Here is a 16,434-nt window from a genome sequence, read left to right as displayed (position 1 = left end):
GGACTAGGGATGATGAATCCTAGCTCTCCAGAGCCACGTCCCATTGATTTTGATTCAGTGCATTTTCTAGGGAGGATTTGGAAGCAGCATATTAACTCATAAGAGTGCAGTAGGATCATCTTGCTGTGGCCTCCTGGTCCCGAGATGAGAACTGTGGAGCCCTGCATGCTGGAGACAGCCCAGACTTGCCTTTACTCCTCCCAGTGACTGTAGGGAAGCGAACACATCACTACACTAGTCAGAGTGTTCTTGAAATAAATTCTAGCTGCATGATGGGAGAAGCACAGCCCTTCCCCATAGCGGGCCCTGGAGAGAAATGTCTCCCGAGGGTGTCAGAAGGACGCGGCGATGTGATGAGCAGTGTCCATACAGGAGTCTCGGCTCATGCACAGAAGGCGCCTTTTGCACACTGTCACTGTGCACAGGCAGAGGACATCCCCAAAGCCCAGCGCCTGGGGATGCCGGGGGGGGTCACCCTGCAGGTCCGTGTCTGCTGCTGGGGGAGCTTTGCCATCTGGAGTTCAGGGTATGAATGGACACCGGCAACTTTGTTTCCACACCTAACAAGGGGGAGATTTCCCCTACACATTCAAATGTCTGGCTCGTCTGGAAGGTGGGGTGATGTGGCCGCACCAGGCTGGCAAGGCCACAAGGTACCATGTGGCTGGAACAAGTCCGTGGGCGGCTCTGGCGGGGGCCGGTGGTCCCCACCACCCCTAGTGCATGATGCCAGCTCTCTGCACTCACAGCTCTTGCCTCTCTGGCCCCAGCTGGGCAGTGGCTGGCCTGCGCGTCCCTCAGGCACCTTGCCGGCATGTTTCCCTCGGCTGGGCTTTTGCTAGACCCGGGACAGTGACACGACAGCCGGCCGTTCCTAGCAGGTGCCAGAGGCCAGTGGTCTTTGATGGTTAAGAGGTTGTCACCTGCTCCGTACCCCCACCCCTGTCAGTTTGAGGGTGGGAGGGACCTGCTTTTGTGAGAGTTGGGGATCTTGACCAGGACTCGTGGCTGAGTGGGCATTTGCAGCTGGCCTGTCAGGGAGCCTGAGCCCTAGGCAGAGGACTCACCCCATCCCTTCTTGTCCCCGGCGTGGCCACAACACCTGTAGCCCTGTAGGCTTAAAGCAAATACCCACCTCAGCTATGGAAAAAGAAAAGTGTGTGCACATGTGTGCGCACACACACATACATGTTTTGAGACCCTGTGCAGATGGGTATACATGCAGCTTCTAGCTTTGTGTCCAGCAACCAGTTGCAAAATGAAAGCCATGGTATGTCAGCCAGGTGGCTTCCTCTGTGGCAGTGTCACCCAGAAACCTGTGTGAAGCTGGAAGAGACCCCAGCTCTTCTTTCTCGCCGGGCATGTGTAAGTCAGGATAATAAAACCCAGCCAGCCAGCCGCGCCTCTCGCGCCCAGGCTCGGGGCAGATGGCAGGTTCTGCCTTCTTGGAGCTGCCCTGCTGGAGAGCAGGTGGTCCTGGGTCAACAAAGAAAGAAACGGGAGTTCCAGCGGGTGAGGGACAGGGGAAGGCACAGGGGCGGTGCTGGGTTTGCGGGGGCCACATCAGGCAGCGCGGTCGGAGGGCTCCATGGAGGGGTGACCTCTGAGTCAAAGCCTGAGGATGAGGGTGGGTGGGGGTTCGCTGCCAGGCAGAGGGCTGCTCAGTCCTCGGGTCGAGTCTCGAGCTGGGAAGAGGCTCAGTGAGCTGCACAACAGAGAGGAAGCTAGCGGGATGGAGGATTCAGGGCAGAGGGGTGGGCGGACGTGACTTCCTGAGGTTCTTACCACCTGTGCTTAGGGAACCTATTCCATGAGCTCTGGGGAGTCACTGGAGGGGGTTAAGGAGGGCCAGACTTTCCAGAAGAGCCCTGTTGTTCGTTACAAGAGAATGCTTTCTAATTTCAGGACAGCAGAGTGAAGAGGTGAGGGCTTGGCAGCACCTGTGAGTCCAGACTTAGACCTCTGGGGGTCCGGGACTGCTGGGTGGCTGGGGAGTTGGGCGGGAAGGTGGGGAGAGAGCCAGGCGAGGAGCTGGGATGCAGGGGGCCGTGAAAGAGCCGGAACAAAGCCTGGGGAATGGCAGCCCCAGGTGGGGAAGCACAGCGCACCTCTCTGGAGGGTCTGCCCACATCTGTGAGCTCCCCGCCTGCCCCCACGGTGGTGGGTGGTGGCCGCTGGCTGCCTTCGAAACCGTGGGCCTCCACTCTGTGGCCCAGAAGTGGGCACTCGACCCCAGCTGGGCCGGTTGGATTTATGGCCCTAGAACTTAAAACTGGCAACAGACATCTCGCTTTGAGGGGCTGGAAGCTACGGGGAGGACACCTTCCACCTCTGAGACACGCGACACAGTGGGTCTCTTGAAAGGTGCGGGGCACTGCCTCACAGAGGAGGAGAGAGGACGAGAGAAGCCTCAGTTTTCAGGCCGGGCTCCTTGAGTCTTCCTGAGGCCGAGCTGCAGGTCACCCGAGTCTCCATTAAGGAGGCCCCTGTGTGTAAAAGGTTCCCCTTCCTGCCCGCTGGCTGACCTTCCTGTGCCTCAGTCTTCTCATCTGTAAAATGGGGGTAGCAGTTGTGGTGCATAGGGTTGTTGTCAGGGTGAACGGATTGATCCGTGCCGAGTGCTTGGTGCCCGCGTGCAGGCCTCTGAGCAGACGTCAGCTGTGACAGAAACAGTCCCTGTTTCCCTCAGAGCCTGCAGCTGGTTCATCCAAAAAAGCATGAGGGACAGACCCGTCTGTGTTTCAAACCTCTGGAAGCCATTGACCGTGATGGCAGGAGGCTTTCTCGGGCAGGTGTAGGGTGGGTTTTCTGTGGTGTCCCTCACTTGCCAGACGGCCACACTGCCCAGCCCATAACTGAGTCCTGCCCACAGGCAAGGAAGGTCCTGAGGAGTTCACACAGCATCTTCCATGATTCCTGATGGATTTCTCCAGAAGGCGGTTTAGGGGCCAACAGTGGGCTAAGCCCCTTGATGACATTAGCCTAAGAAGCCACGTGCTCAGGGTCATTGAGCCAGGAACTGACCTACACTTTGGCTGGACCAGCAAACTCCTAGATCTGTAATTTGGGGGAGAGTAAAGGGTTGGCCCTTTTGCGGATGGGGGAGGCACATTCAGGCTCTGTCCAGATGGAACCCTGAGCAGGTGCGTGCCGGGTAAGGGTGAGGACCATCGGCCCCCAGCTCCGAGGGTTCTGAGGATGCCCCGGGAAGGAGTTGCCCACAGGGGGTGGCCTGGAGCCCCCACTACTGATCGGCGACCAGAGGGCCTGACACCCGCAGTCCTGGGAGCAAAGCCTACAATCACTCAGTTCACCCGGCCCCTCAGCACTGTCCCAGCTGCCAGCTAGGGTTCTGGTCACCCTCTGGGCAGGCACTTCCCATTCTCATGGCTCGCGGTGCCTCTCTGACCTGGCCACGTGGTAACTGGGGGAGCCCAGGCGTGGGAGGCAGTGGTCGGCACGTGGCTGCTGGCGTGGGGGACATGCGGTCCACGGGGGCATGCTGAGTCGAAGGGCCTGGCCCCGGGGTGCCTCCTCAGCCCCTGAGCATCACAGGCCAGTCTCAGGTGTGGACAGGATACAGGTGACTGCTGGGGGTTGAAATGAAGGGGCAGAGGGCCACTTTCTCCTGAACCCTAGACCAGCACTGCCCAGTAGAACTTTCTGCAGTTAGGCTGATCAGGATCCTCATGCTCTCCCACTATGGCCACCAAGGGCCACGCGTGGTTGTCCAGCACATGGAATGTGCAGGTGCAGCCGAGGAACGGGGTTGAAATGTCAGCGGGCACATGTGGCTAGTGGCTGCCACGTTTGACAGGAAAGCCCCAAACAGCCCACTGGCAGACTGCTAGGTGGCAAAAATACTGACAAGTGTGCTGGAAAGAAGGGAAGTTTCTCCCTGCTTTATTGCTTACGCTAGCATCTGGCGCTGCCAGGTTCTGTTTGTAAATGTTTGTGGAGGGTCTTCCCTTTTCCATGAGTCTGTGTGGGTCCCGTGCCGGGGGCTGGAGAAGCGGTTGGTCTGTCCCCCAGGCACTCGGGACCGCAGAAATCCTGAGTGGGTCTCAATTGCAGTGCATCGTTGGGGGCCTCGCGGGGGGACAGCGCCTATGCCTGAGTCACAGCCGCGTGCCACACGCGCTCTGGCAGCATGTTCCTCTGAGCCCACTTGGGTCTTCTCCACATGCTGTGAGGCAGGGGGTCCCCATTTCCCACAGGAGGAGACTTGGAAAGGGGAGCTTACTTCCCTCTGGCCCCCAGCTAGTAGGTGGCGGGGCTGGGATGCGAAGCTGTGTCTGTCTGACCACAAAGTCCACACTTTTCCTCAAAGACTGCAGTCCATGCTTTTCTCCGGGACCGTGAACCTTCCAGAGCAGGAGTGATCTTTACTCACCGAAAAGCAGGTGCTCTGTAACCCTTGGTCAGAGAGATGGATGTGGGGATTAGAGGGGAGAGGGCGAGTGTGCTGAGGACTCTTGCCCGGAAGGCGAGCTCTGAGCCTGGCCACGTCCCCACCTGTCCTGGCACCTCCCTGCTGGGCAGTGACCTTGCTCTTCTCTCATCTTGCAGCCCTTCAACCATGGACACAAGGTGGCCAAGTTCTGCTATGCAGACAAGGTAAGGCCCTGGCGACTTCGGGTAGGGGCGCTGGCCCTCTGTTCCCCACTGGCTGCCGGCATGGAGGCGGATGTCAGTTGCTGCTTCCCTCCCTGGCCGTGGGGGGTGGAGTCTTTCACGAGGCCGGGCCCGCCGGGGCTTCATTTGAGCCTGATGAGAGCTGCGTGGGCCAGGGCTGACATCCCCCGACATGCCTATGGCTGCGAGGCAGCGGGGTTTCAAAGGGGAGTAGATTCTGCAAGGCTGAGTCAGGGACATTGGAAACACCATGGATAGGAAGGCAAACAGAGGATCGGCTTCATGGAGGGACAGCGAGAGGGGTTGCGGTGCCTTGTGGCAGGAGGTCTAGGAGCTGGCTCATGGGGCAGCGAGGGCATGCTGGTGTCAGGTGAATGACTCAGGCTGTGGTTCTGGGCAGCCACCTGACCTTGAGGGCCGGCGGTGCTAGTGGGTGGGTTTGGGGGCCCCAGGAGGAAGGTGAGGCCCTGATGAGACCGCAAGAGAAAGCAGAGCTCGTTTAACAGCTGAGGGACTCAGTGCCAAGTCCCTGGCATGCAGACCTACCTGGCAAGTCCCTCAGACAAGCTCGGAGCCTGGGGTGGGCCGGCAGGTGATGGGACACTGTGTTTGCCGCTGTGTGTGGGAGAGAGCACTGGAGCTAGGGGAGCCACGGGTCTCCAGTGGAGGGTGGCCTCCAGTCTCCCTCGCCCATTCCCCTGGGGCCCTTCCCGCTGTGGGAGACAGCCCTGAACCTTTTCCTCTTCATTAGGCCCTACTCAACAAAGCCATCGAGGCCGCGTTGGCCGCCAGGAAAGAGTGGGACCTGAAGCCTGTTGCAGACCGGGCCCAGATCTTCCTGAAGGCGGCGGACATGCTGAGCGGGCCGCGCAGGGCAGAGGTCCTTGCCAAGACCATGGTGGGACAGGTGAGGTACCCGTGGGCACAGTGGGGTGGGAGTGGGGGGAGGGAGGCCATCCCACTCCATCCAATATGGCAGCCATCAGCTGGGCTGCTTCTGGGTGCCAGGACGTGCTCTGCGTGCCGGAGACTGAGGCCCCGTGCCGTCCTCCGGGCGCAGTCGGACCTCCGCAGCCCTCAGAGTGGGCTCTCCGACACCTCCAGCGGGTCACTGCGGCCTTACAAACCACCAGGGCCTCTCTCTCACCGACAGTCATGTCCCAAGTCCTGTGCCCAGCGCTCAGGGCCCTCTGTTTCCGGCCCGTGTCCAGCTCGCCGGCTGCTCTGCCCATGAGGTCACCAGTGTGGATTTAGCAGGATTCCTGGAAACTGCACGCATCCCGTCTCCCTGCCCGGCTTCTGCCCGGTGGCTCTGCCTAGAATGCTCACTCTCTCTTCTCTGTCCTGTGAACTCTTCCCTTCGAGCCCCAGCCCAGATAGCACCTCCTCTGTGAGGCTTCCAGAATCTTCTCTGTCCAAAAGGATTCGTCCCACCCCTGTGCTCCTGTAGCATGCTGTTCGTTTGCCAGTTACAGCTCAGATCGTATTGGGTATAATGAGTTCCTGTGTTTGTCACCTCTCTACAAGCTTTTTGGAGAAAGTCATCGAGTTAGCTGTTCTTCATCTTCCTGGGCCTTGCAGCACATCTCCCTGGAGTCAGCGAAGCTTTTTCAACTGAGTGCATGAGGAGCCAGGGAGTGGCACCAGCAGCCCCAAGTGGGGAAGGGAGCCCAGGGAGAAAGGGTTAATTTCGCCCTCCCTGGGAGGGAGCCTTAGGCCCTCAGGTCGCCCTGGCCGGGCCAGCTCCCCGTCCTGTAGTGAGGGCCCCCTCTGCTGCACGGAGGTGGCATGACAGCTCCTTACTAGCTAAGGGTCTCCTGATTCTCAGTGGTCCCTGGGGTGGTTGTGGGCTCCGCAGTGTCCCGGGGGAGCTACACACACACTCGACAGCCAGATTAAGGTGCCTTATTGGACTAAAGAGTCAGGAGCTTGTAGGAGGTGTGGTGGCCTCACAGAGCCGGGGCCAGAGCATCTTAGCTGCTGTGGCTCCAGGTCCCAAGCAGGGTGACCACCACCAGTGACCCTGTGTGCCAAGAAGGGGCTGCCCTGATATGGAGAAGCGCCATTCTTGCAGCCCAGAGGCCCTCCCCGACCCTTAAGTCTGTCGGGAGGAACGGGTTTGCTGTTAGGCCTCCTGCTTCTTGCTCCAAACGCCCCTAGTGGGGGCACCTGCTCACCCGGGGGGACGGAGCCACCAGCACCGTGGGCACCATGTCACCGTGGGCACACGGTCGGTGTTGGAAAAGGGCCAGCGGGAGGCATTCTCTTGCCCCTGACCCTCTGGCTGTCCGCACAGGGTAAGACGGTGATCCAGGCGGAGATCGACGCGGCGGCCGAGCTCATCGACTTCTTCCGGTTCAATGCCAAGTTTGCCATGGAGCTAGAGGGGCAGCAGCCCCTCAGCGTGCCGCCCAGCACCAACAGCGTTGTGTACCGGGGACTGGAGGTACCCACTGGCGGCGGGGTGGGCAGGAGCCTGCAAGAGGAAGCCTCGGGCTTGGCACCACCTCCCTCTTCCCCTTCCCCAGGGCTTCGTGGCAGCCATCTCCCCCTTTAACTTCACGGCGATCGGTGGCAACCTGGCGGGGGCGCCGGCCTTGATGGTAAGATGATGACCTTGATGGTAAGAGGATGACCTTGGTGATGAGACTGGGGAGGCGGGCGGGGGGCTCTCATTCCTGCCTCCACAGACGACAGCCGCCCTGAAGGCAGAAGCAGTGCGGGCCCCGCCCCCCGGAAAGGCTTTGGGATCCGAGACTGGTTTGGATCCCAGCTCTGCCCCGTGCTGGGGGATCCCCCAGGCAAGCCCCCAAACTTCTGAGGTGGTTTCTTCCTCCTCCTCGAAGTGGAAATCTAGGAAAGCCCAGGGTACAGGGTTGTGGGGAGCAAGTGAAGCTGTGTGTGGGACACGCGCGTGGGACACGTCTGGCCTGGTGCGGGCTTCGTGTGCGGGGAATGTTGATGGTGATGGCAGATCACTTTCCAGTGCCTACTGTGAGCCCTGCCAGAGATCTGTGAGGTCTAGGAGACGACCACACAGTAAGGATTCGGGCTTAGCTTCCAAGTCCCTGGCTCCTCTGCCCTTGTCAGGGAGAAGGTGGCCGCTGCCCTCATGAGCTCCCGCCAAAGGGGGTGACGCAGCCCTGCCCTTAGAGGGCCTGGGTGGCTCATGGGGTGGCAGGAGGAGGGCTGGCAGGTGGCGGGGGCCTGGGCCCCAAGTGGGGCGGCCGGCTGATCTCGAGGATGCTCCTGCCCAGGGCTGTCCTTGTGCATCTGTGTGCAGACAGACATGCACGTACCCAGGTGCCCACGTGTCCTCAGCCTCGTGAGCCCTTGCCGGCCACACTCAGTGAGTGCTCAGCGACGTGGAAACACGCAGAGCAGACCTGCCTGAGGGGCGTTGGCAGGACCAGTCGTATAGGCTTCCAGAAGAAGGGGGCCGTGGCCAGAGTGAAGGAGCAGTGGGGGCAGGGTGTGGTCCCACCGGTGAGGGTTTTTAGGGCACAATGCCCGACACCTGGGGCAGTGGGGACATCCCAGCCTCCTGGGGGACCTGGCGGCTCCACGTGAGGGATGGCTGTGCTTCAGGATGAGGGAGGGGGGCAGTCGGGTGGTGATCCCTGGCCTTGTGAGTCATCACTGTGCCTCCTGGGCAGGGCAACGTGGTCCTGTGGAAGCCCAGCGACACGGCCATGCTGGCCAGCTATGCCGTCTACCGCATCCTCCGGGAGGCGGGCCTGCCCCCCAACATCATCCAGTTTGTGCCAGCCGATGGGCCCACATTTGGGGACACTGTCACCAGCTCGGAACACCTCTGCGGTATCAACTTCACAGGCAGCGTGCCGTAAGCCCCTGGGGTGGGGTGGGGTGGGGTGGGTCAGGCGGCATGGGGACGTACGTTCCCCAGGCGACCGCCTCATGACCTCTGCAGGAGCCGGAGGTCAGGCACTGACCATACCCACTGACTCACTGTGTGGCCATGGGTGGCCCACTTCACCTCTCTGAGCCTTCATTTCTTGACCTGCTCAACAGGAATATGGTTCCTGCCTTGCAGAGTAATTGTGAGGCTCCAGTGAGTTAACAAAGAGGAAGAACTTCACAGACTGGAAGCAGCCTACAGACATTTGGTGATGTCGATGTTGATGCCACCTCTGTCATTGGGAAGGGCACAAGGGAGCCTGGAATGAATTGGACGGGAGTCAGGAAGGCTTCTTGGAGGTGGTGGTATCTAGGCAGAGGAGATAGCCAAGCAAAGCAGGGGTAGGGAGAGTGCTTTGGGAGAGGGAGCAACACGTGCAGGGCCCCAGGGCTAAAGCTCTGTGCTCGGGGAGCTGGGGGTGGTTCCGTGGGGCTGGAGTGTGGGGTGCCGGGACCGAGGTAAGCATGTGAGCAGGAAATGGTTCGATCGTGACTGCTCATTTATTCAGTAAGGAGCAGGTGTGTGTGTCCAAAGAATGTGTGGACGAGTCCTGGTTCTTGGGGAGTTTAGTCCCGTGACTGTAAGACCCTATGAGCCCACAGAGGTGTCTAGACTTTATCTGGAAGGTGACTGGGAGCCGTGGAAGGTTTTATACGCAGGATGTGCATGAAGCAGCTTTATTTCAAACAGGCTGCCGATGGTCGCTCTCTAGTTGAACCTGGCAAGTGGCTCTACTTTGGCTCCTTGTACAGTTGGGATGGTTTCATGCAAAAATCTTTTTGAGATCTCAGGCTGCTTTTGAGAACCTGCCCCTCTGGCCTGTGTGCCCATGGGGCACCCCTGGCTAGAGGTGGGATGGAGTGCTCTCTGATCCTTGGCAGCGTCACCAGGCACCAGGCCTCTCTGTTACGTGGTCCTTCTTTCCTGGTCTGGCACCGCGGGCGCCCTGCATTCGCAGCCTCTGTCCCGGATGGCCACTCTGGCTGCTTTGTGGACAAGTCACCAGTGGCCAGAAGCAGGAGAGTGGTGAGGAGGCTGTCCACGTCCAGGAGGGGACAGCAGAGGCCTGAACCAGGGTTGACGGTGGGAGTGGATTCAAGTGAGCAGGTGGCAGGGAGGCGCGATCACGTGTCCGTGGGATTGGATCAGTGGATGGGGGGGTCCATGGGAAAGTCTAGGCTCTGGGCAGAGGGGCACTTGGAAGGCGTGGGTGGACATGACAAGTCACATGCTAGTCACTTTGTGAGGTGCCTCACGGTTAGATATCTGAGTGGAGATGTCGGGGTCTGCCTTAGGGCGTCCTTCCTGGAGCTTCCATTCTCCCTCACCCGGCCTCAGGCTCTCCTACCCCCCCTTCCCAGGGTTTGCCGGGTGTGATGGAGGCATTAGAATTGCTGAGGAGGACCATTTTCCAAAAAGGCCCACTCTGCCAGCGCAGGCCCCACGGGTCCCTGCCTATTAGCAGGCGGAGCAGGCCTGGCCCCCATTTGCCATGCTCTGATGAGCAGCAGGCTTAAAGGTAGGAGAGTCATAAATTAGTATTAGCTACTGTGTCGCAGGCTCCCTGGTGATTAGCATTTTTATTGTTTTGTGGTGCTGAGGTTGGTCACACTCGGAGCTTGGGGAGGAGGTGGGGGCCTGCACTCCCTCTCCCAGGACCCTCCTTGGTTTGGCCTCTGGAACCGGGGCGCTGGGCTGGGGGCGCCCCTCCCAGACCATGGCCATGTCTGTCCCCTACCAGGCACCTGCAGTGTGTCTGGCACCGACCTAAGCACTTGACTCCCATTAGAGCCACCACAGAACAGCTCTGCCAGGTGGGAATGTTCTCTGCAGTTCCCAGATGAGGTGCACAATTTGAGGTTGAGTGATGAGTGCAAGGTCACATGGCCGTGAGTGTCGGAGTCGAGACCCCTGGCCTTGTCTGCATCATCTTGCCACCAAGCCTACCTTTGCTCCCTCCCCACGGGTCCCGAATGTAGCCTGTCTCCAGCTGCCCCCACCTACTCCATTCCTGCCCTCCAGCCCTCGCTCTGACCCCTGCCCCCACCTGCTGGGCTTTGGGGCCCCTTCCTCTAGTAGGGCCTGCTCCCCACTCCCCAGGACCCTCACTGTCCCAGGGGCCTGAGCCTCACTTCCTAATCCTTGCCCTGTCCTCTGCTTTCAGCACCTTCAAACACCTGTGGAAGCAGGTGGCCCAGAACCTGGACCGGTTCCGCACCTTCCCACGCCTGGCTGGAGGTAAGGATCCCTCTCCCGGCGCCCTCCCTGTGGCCCCTGGGGACCCCTTCCTGACTGTCATGGAAGAGGAAGAGGCAGAGGTGATACCCCCGTAGAGGGGGGTAGCCCTGCAGGAGCTGAGCCGTGAGAGGCCTTAGGGGCGGAGCCTCAGCTCTGCTAGATCCTGAGGCTTGTGCCCTAGATTGTGCAGTTGTTCATTCATTCATTCATTCATTTATTCATTCATTCTTCATTCAGCAAATAAAATATTAAGCAGCTACGTAGGCACTTTCTGGGCACCAGGGATGCCTGGATGGCGAGAGACGCAGACCCAGCCCTCAGGAACTTGAGTTCTGTAGGAGGAGGCAGATATGGGCACACAGATGATGTGCAGAATCCACGAGAGAAAGGAGGCGTGCAGAGTCCCCAGGACCGGGCGTGGTGGGTGATCTAGGGTGACCGGTCGGGTGGCTCTCTCCTCAAGGAAGGAGCCTTTGAGCTGAGACCTGGATGCAGGGAGGAAGCCAGTCAGCCTCGCAAAGACCTGGGAGGCAGAACAGAGCGGGCCCTGGTGCTGTGTGGTAGAGCTTTGTGCGGTGATGGAAATGCTCCGTGTCTGTGCTGTCCGGGCCGGTGGCTGGTGGCCAGTGGTCGGTAGCCATGGGTGCCTGTTGAGCACTTGATAGGCAGCTGGTGTGAACGAGGAAGTGAATGGCTTGTTTTGCTTCATTTAAATCAGTGTGAATGTAAATAGCCACTTGTGTCTGGTGGCGGCTATTTACCGAGATCGAGGCAGAGGGACCTACGGGTGCGGAGGCCACGCGGTGGGAATGAGGCCAGTGTAGGTGGCGTAGGGGGCGCGGGCCGGCAGGACGGGGGCCCGAGAGCTCAGCAAGGCTGGAGCTTACTGAAATATTACTAAGTTTCCCACAAAGAAACACCTGCAAGGTCAAGGAGATTTGCTGTGTTGAAGCAAAACAGATTCCGTGTCTGCAGGACTTCCCGGAGCCTTTAATGCTTTTAAAGGCATGATGTATCTTCAGGAGCAAGGACTGATGAGTGTTTCCCAAACTCTTTGGCTCATAGAACCCCATTTTTGTGGAGGCCCCCATGGACCAAGATTTTTTTGGGGAGAGGGCTGAGCGCATAAGAGAGGGCCGTCCAGGGTCACACAGCAACCGCAGAGTGGGGGCTGATGGTTCAGCGTTCTTGCTCCTGTGGATGATGTGGGGTCTGCAGGGAGACCGGACCCACTCCTGAGCTGGTGGGCACTCTGATTTGGGGTCAGGGAAGGTGCGCCCTCAGCCAGCTGTGGCATCTTTACCCCAGTCCACCTTTTAGAAGGTGGGAGCAGCAAGCTGTCTCTGGGTTTCTGTTCTCTGCCCTCTTCCTGCTGTGCTCCAAGGGAGGGAGACCACTGCTTCTCTATCACCTCCCAGCCTCCAGAATTAATCTCTCTGTGTTTTCTTTTCTTTTTTTAAGTTTTTATTTATTTAAGTAATTTCTACGCCCAACATGGGGCTCGAACTCAGAACCCAGAGATCAGGAGTTGCATGTTCTTCTGACTGAGCCAGCCATGCGCTGTTTTCTTGTCTTTAAAAATGGGGTTGGTAGCAGCATTGCTTTGGGGCTTTCATGAGACAAAACAGGAAGTGCTTTGAGTAGAGCTTGGCAGGTGGTTAGTGCTTTGTGACCGGGAGCTGCTGGTCACTCGTGTTTCACGGAGGGAGGAAACCAGGGCCCAGGGGCTGAGAAAATGAGGGGGGTGGTTCACTGCCATGAGTAGGGAAGAGGGAGCAGCCCTGGTAGCCAACATGGAGTGGAGCCCCTCCCTCTCCTCTCACCGGGTTGGGGGTTCAGGAAGGCGCCAAGAAAGCTACGCCCGCTTCTGGGAATGGATTGGCTCCTGGGAGCCTTGGGTTCTGGTCCTTCTGTCTTGATGATGGGAGCACCCCTGCCCCAGCCTCAGTTTCCCCAGCCGTAGGGTGGGAGATGGGCCTGGCTCACCGGCTTCCGGGGTTGGGGCTGCGCACACCTGTGCATAGGTGCAGGTGGGGCGGTGGGAGGGCTGGGAAGCCGGCTCCCCTCATGCCCCCTCTCCCCTGCAGAGTGTGGGGGGAAGAACTTCCACTTCGTGCACCGCTCAGCCGACGTGGACAGCGTGGTGAGCGGGACCTTGCGCTCAGCCTTCGAGTATGGCGGCCAGAAGTGCTCAGCCTGCTCCCGCCTCTATGTGCCGCAGTCGCTGTGGCCGCAGATCAAAGGGCGGCTGCTGCAGGAGCATGGCAGGATCAAAGTGGGCGACGTGAGTGGCGCGGCCTCCCCGCCGCGGCCCAGCGGGTGGCTGATGGGATTGGAGGCTCCTGGGCGGTGTGCGGGCCGGGGTTGGGGGGGGCGCTGTGCGGGGCAGGGGCTCCCTTTGTCTCCGGCCTGTGGTGACTTCAGTTCTTCTGGTGCCTCCCTCGCCTCCAGCCAGCAGAGGATTTTGGGACCTTTTTCTCTGCCGTGATTGATGCCAAGGTACGGGCGAGAAGCAGGCGTTCCTGGGGGGCCGGGCCCTGCTCCGGGTGGGAGAGGGAGGAGGAGATGTGGGGGCCTTGACTGGGGCTGACCCGGGCCCACTGCTTCCGGCAAGGCAGCCCGGTGGCCACACGGACGCCCCCCCCTGCGCTTTGAAACCGGCAGAAACATCTGTAACCAGACAACTTGCTTCCCGCGCATCCCGCACTGAGGCTGGACAAGCCCCCACTAAGTGCAGGTCCACACACGCGCGCGCAGACGGCCTGCAGGGCTGCAGCATGCGCTCAAACACACACGTGCGTGCGTGTGCCCACGAACACACTGATTGGGTGTGTAGGCAGGTGTGTGGGTCACCCGTGGAAGCAGACACGCCCACATACACGCCTCTGCATGTTCTCCGACATGAACAGATACACCTCGTGTGTGCACACACGTGTTCATGTGTACGTTTGTTTGTATATAGATGGCCGTGTGCGTTCATACATGTATGTGTAACACAGACATGCATGTAAACATGTAGTTATGCATGAAGCCTCGTGGCCGTGCACATGCCTGTGTGTACATTCATGTGTGTTGTGTTTCTGTAAGTATAATTGTGGTTCTGCCACACACACACACACTCTCTTTCTCTCTCTCTCTCTCTCTCTCAAATGGGCGTGCGTGTCCTTGTTTCTGCCATGGCTTGGCCAGACCCTGGCTTTGCCCTCTCCCCATTCCCCCATTCCGGAATTTGGGCCCTTCAGGAGCAAGTGTGTTGGGGGCGCTGCTGCTGGGGAATGGCCTCCCTAGCCCATCTGTGACACCCCTTCCTTCCTACCCATCCCAGTCATTCGGTCGCATCAAGAAGTGGCTGGAGCACGCGCGCTCCTCACCCAGCCTCACCATCTTGGCCGGGGGCAAGTGTGACGACTCTGTGGGCTACTTCGTGGAGCCCTGCATCATCGAGAGCAAGGACCCTCAGGAGCCTATCATGAAGGAGGTGAGTGGGGTGGGCAGCCTGGGACATAGACGTCAGTCTCCCCTGAGCGCAGCGCACACAGGACGCTTGTGTGTTGCTTCCTTCTTGTGGTGCTACCCCATTTCACAGATGGGAGTGTGAGGTCCTAGAAAGGGAGTGTCTCATTCCCAGCGAGAGCAGAGCCAGGCCTTGAACTCAGGCCTCCTGACCCCAAATCCAGGGCTGTGTCCTGGACACTGCTGAGCCTGGCGGTGTCCTAGCACTTCTATGGCCTGTGGTGACAGCTGGGCCCTTGACTGAGAGGAGAGGGTGTTATCGGTGTTATTGTTCCCATCTTACAGATGAGGAACTGAGGTTCCGAGGGGTCAAAGCACTTGCCCAGGATGGCAGTGCATGGGTGGCCAGGGGGACCGTGATATTGCTGGGCAGTTCCTGTGCCAGTTGCTGCCAGGAGTCTTGCTCTCAGGTGTGGGTTTGGCTGGCACCAAGGGCCAGAAAGGTTCCTGGGATCTTCTGCCAGGTTGGGATGGGGTCGGCGGGGCAGGAACCAGGCGTGGCTCTTTCCTGAGGGAGCCCCGCGGGAGGTGCCTGGCCTTCTTGCAGGTGCTGAGCTGTGGACCGAGGCGGGGGGACAGGCGAGAGGCAGAGTTTAGAGCAGGGGGACTGGGAGGCCTTGGGGCTCCGGTCCGGGTGCAGTCTGACCCTGGGGCTTCTGTCTCAGGAGATCTTCGGGCCGGTGCTGACCGTCTATGTCTACCCGGACGACAAGTACAAGGAGACGCTGCGGCTGGTCGACAGCACCACCAGCTACGGCCTCACGGGGGCAGTGTTCGCCCAGGATAAGTGAGTGGCCACCGGCCTTGCGCTGTTGGCCTTGTGTCCTGCCGCACCCTGTCCTGCACCCACCCCCTGGATGAGGATCCTAGTGCTAATGCCGCCCCTGCCCCTCTTCAGCCCTGACTGGCAGGCAGGCATCCCAAGCACAGGGACACAGAGGCAGCGGAACTAAATCTCTAGGGGCAGGGCCACAGCATACAAGCCTTTGACCAGCTCCCCTGGGTCCGATGGAGCCCCGCTCAGCAAGGTCATTGCCTCATGCTGCAGAGCAGAAAAACTGGGCTCAGGGGCCAGGGGCTCACTGCTCATCTTGCAGAGGCCACATTTGAGCCAGGATGCCATGATGCTAAACCCTTTTCTTTTCCTTTCTCAGTGGCACTAGCTGCTGCCCCGTCGGCCTCTAAGGTGGAGATGAGATTGGAACCTGGGGCAGGGTGGGGGTCTGGGGGTTCCCCCAGCTCCTGGGGGACCAGGAAAACTGGACCAGAATGGGCCGCTCCCTGAGTGCACGCAGCCTGACCCTCGCCCTCCCGTTCCACTCTTGTAGCAGCCCTGCGAGGGAGACGTGCTAGCCACTTCCCAGAGGAGGAGGGGGCTCAGAGGCTCTCAGACCCCGCCCGAGGGGTCTAGAGCCCCTGTGGCCCAGCCCCCGTCAGCCAGGCAGCCGGTGTGGGCTGGGCTGGGGGCAGGTGAGCCGGCTGCCCTAACGCTGCCTTGCCGTGTAGGGATGTTGTCCAGGAGGCCACAAGGATGCTGAGGAACACGGCCGGCAACTTCTACATCAACGACAAGTCCACTGGCTCTGTGGTGGGCCAGCAGCCCTTTGGGGGGGCCCGAGCCTCTGGTGAGTGGGTCCTCCTTTCCAGAGGGGAGGCAGGTTCTCTCAGGAGGTCAGAACCTGCCTTAACACCCCTCACGTCAAGGGTGTTAAGAGTAATAGCAAACTCTGTGGGCTGGAGTTAAGGAAGGTAGAGTTCTTCCCATTTTACAGAGGAGTAAACTGAGGCACAGGGAGCTGGAGTGGCTTGCTCAAGGGCACATGGCTAGGAAGTAGTAGAGCTGGCATTTTGGTTCCACCACCCACGCCTTTTACCACCGTGCTCTGGGTCACCTCAGTGCAACTCCTCCTATTTACAAATGGAGAAACTGAGGCTCAGAGTGGGGCGGTGACTCACCCTAGATCCCAGCTGCCTTAGTGCAAAGCCAGGGCCAGAACCCAGGGCTCCTGGCTCCCAGTGCAGTGCTCTCTCCACAGTGCTCCCAGACACCCCTTGGGCAGGTGGGGCACATGGACCCGGGGAACGTGGGTCCTGCCTCACCTGACCTCCACCTGGGCGTGCTCAGGGAA

The 16,434-nt window shown here is 59.8% G+C and overlaps 1 protein-coding gene across 1 annotated transcript in view; it reads left to right on the top strand.

Annotated features, from left to right (window-relative positions):
- The window catches only part of ALDH4A1 (aldehyde dehydrogenase 4 family member A1), a 29,181-nt gene that overhangs the window by 10,326 nt on the left and 2,421 nt on the right, over nucleotides 1-16,434 (top strand). Inside the window, exons 4-14 of the mRNA XM_027568768.2 lie at nucleotides 4,570-4,617; nucleotides 5,387-5,542; nucleotides 6,932-7,081; nucleotides 7,164-7,238; nucleotides 8,292-8,479; nucleotides 10,719-10,792; nucleotides 12,880-13,076; nucleotides 13,244-13,291; nucleotides 14,118-14,270; nucleotides 14,971-15,092; nucleotides 15,812-15,930. Of these exons, the coding sequence (XP_027424569.1) occupies nucleotides 4,570-4,617; nucleotides 5,387-5,542; nucleotides 6,932-7,081; nucleotides 7,164-7,238; nucleotides 8,292-8,479; nucleotides 10,719-10,792; nucleotides 12,880-13,076; nucleotides 13,244-13,291; nucleotides 14,118-14,270; nucleotides 14,971-15,092; nucleotides 15,812-15,930 (1,330 nt within the window). The remainder of the gene's footprint in view (nucleotides 1-4,569; nucleotides 4,618-5,386; nucleotides 5,543-6,931; nucleotides 7,082-7,163; nucleotides 7,239-8,291; nucleotides 8,480-10,718; nucleotides 10,793-12,879; nucleotides 13,077-13,243; nucleotides 13,292-14,117; nucleotides 14,271-14,970; nucleotides 15,093-15,811; nucleotides 15,931-16,434) is intronic.

Source organism: Zalophus californianus, chromosome 4, assembly GCF_009762305.2.
Source record: "Zalophus californianus isolate mZalCal1 chromosome 4, mZalCal1.pri.v2, whole genome shotgun sequence".
Taxonomy (NCBI): Eukaryota; Metazoa; Chordata; class Mammalia; order Carnivora; family Otariidae; genus Zalophus; species Zalophus californianus.
Note: the sequence above shows the minus strand (reverse complement) of the source record. Positions and strands in the feature narration are given on the sequence as shown.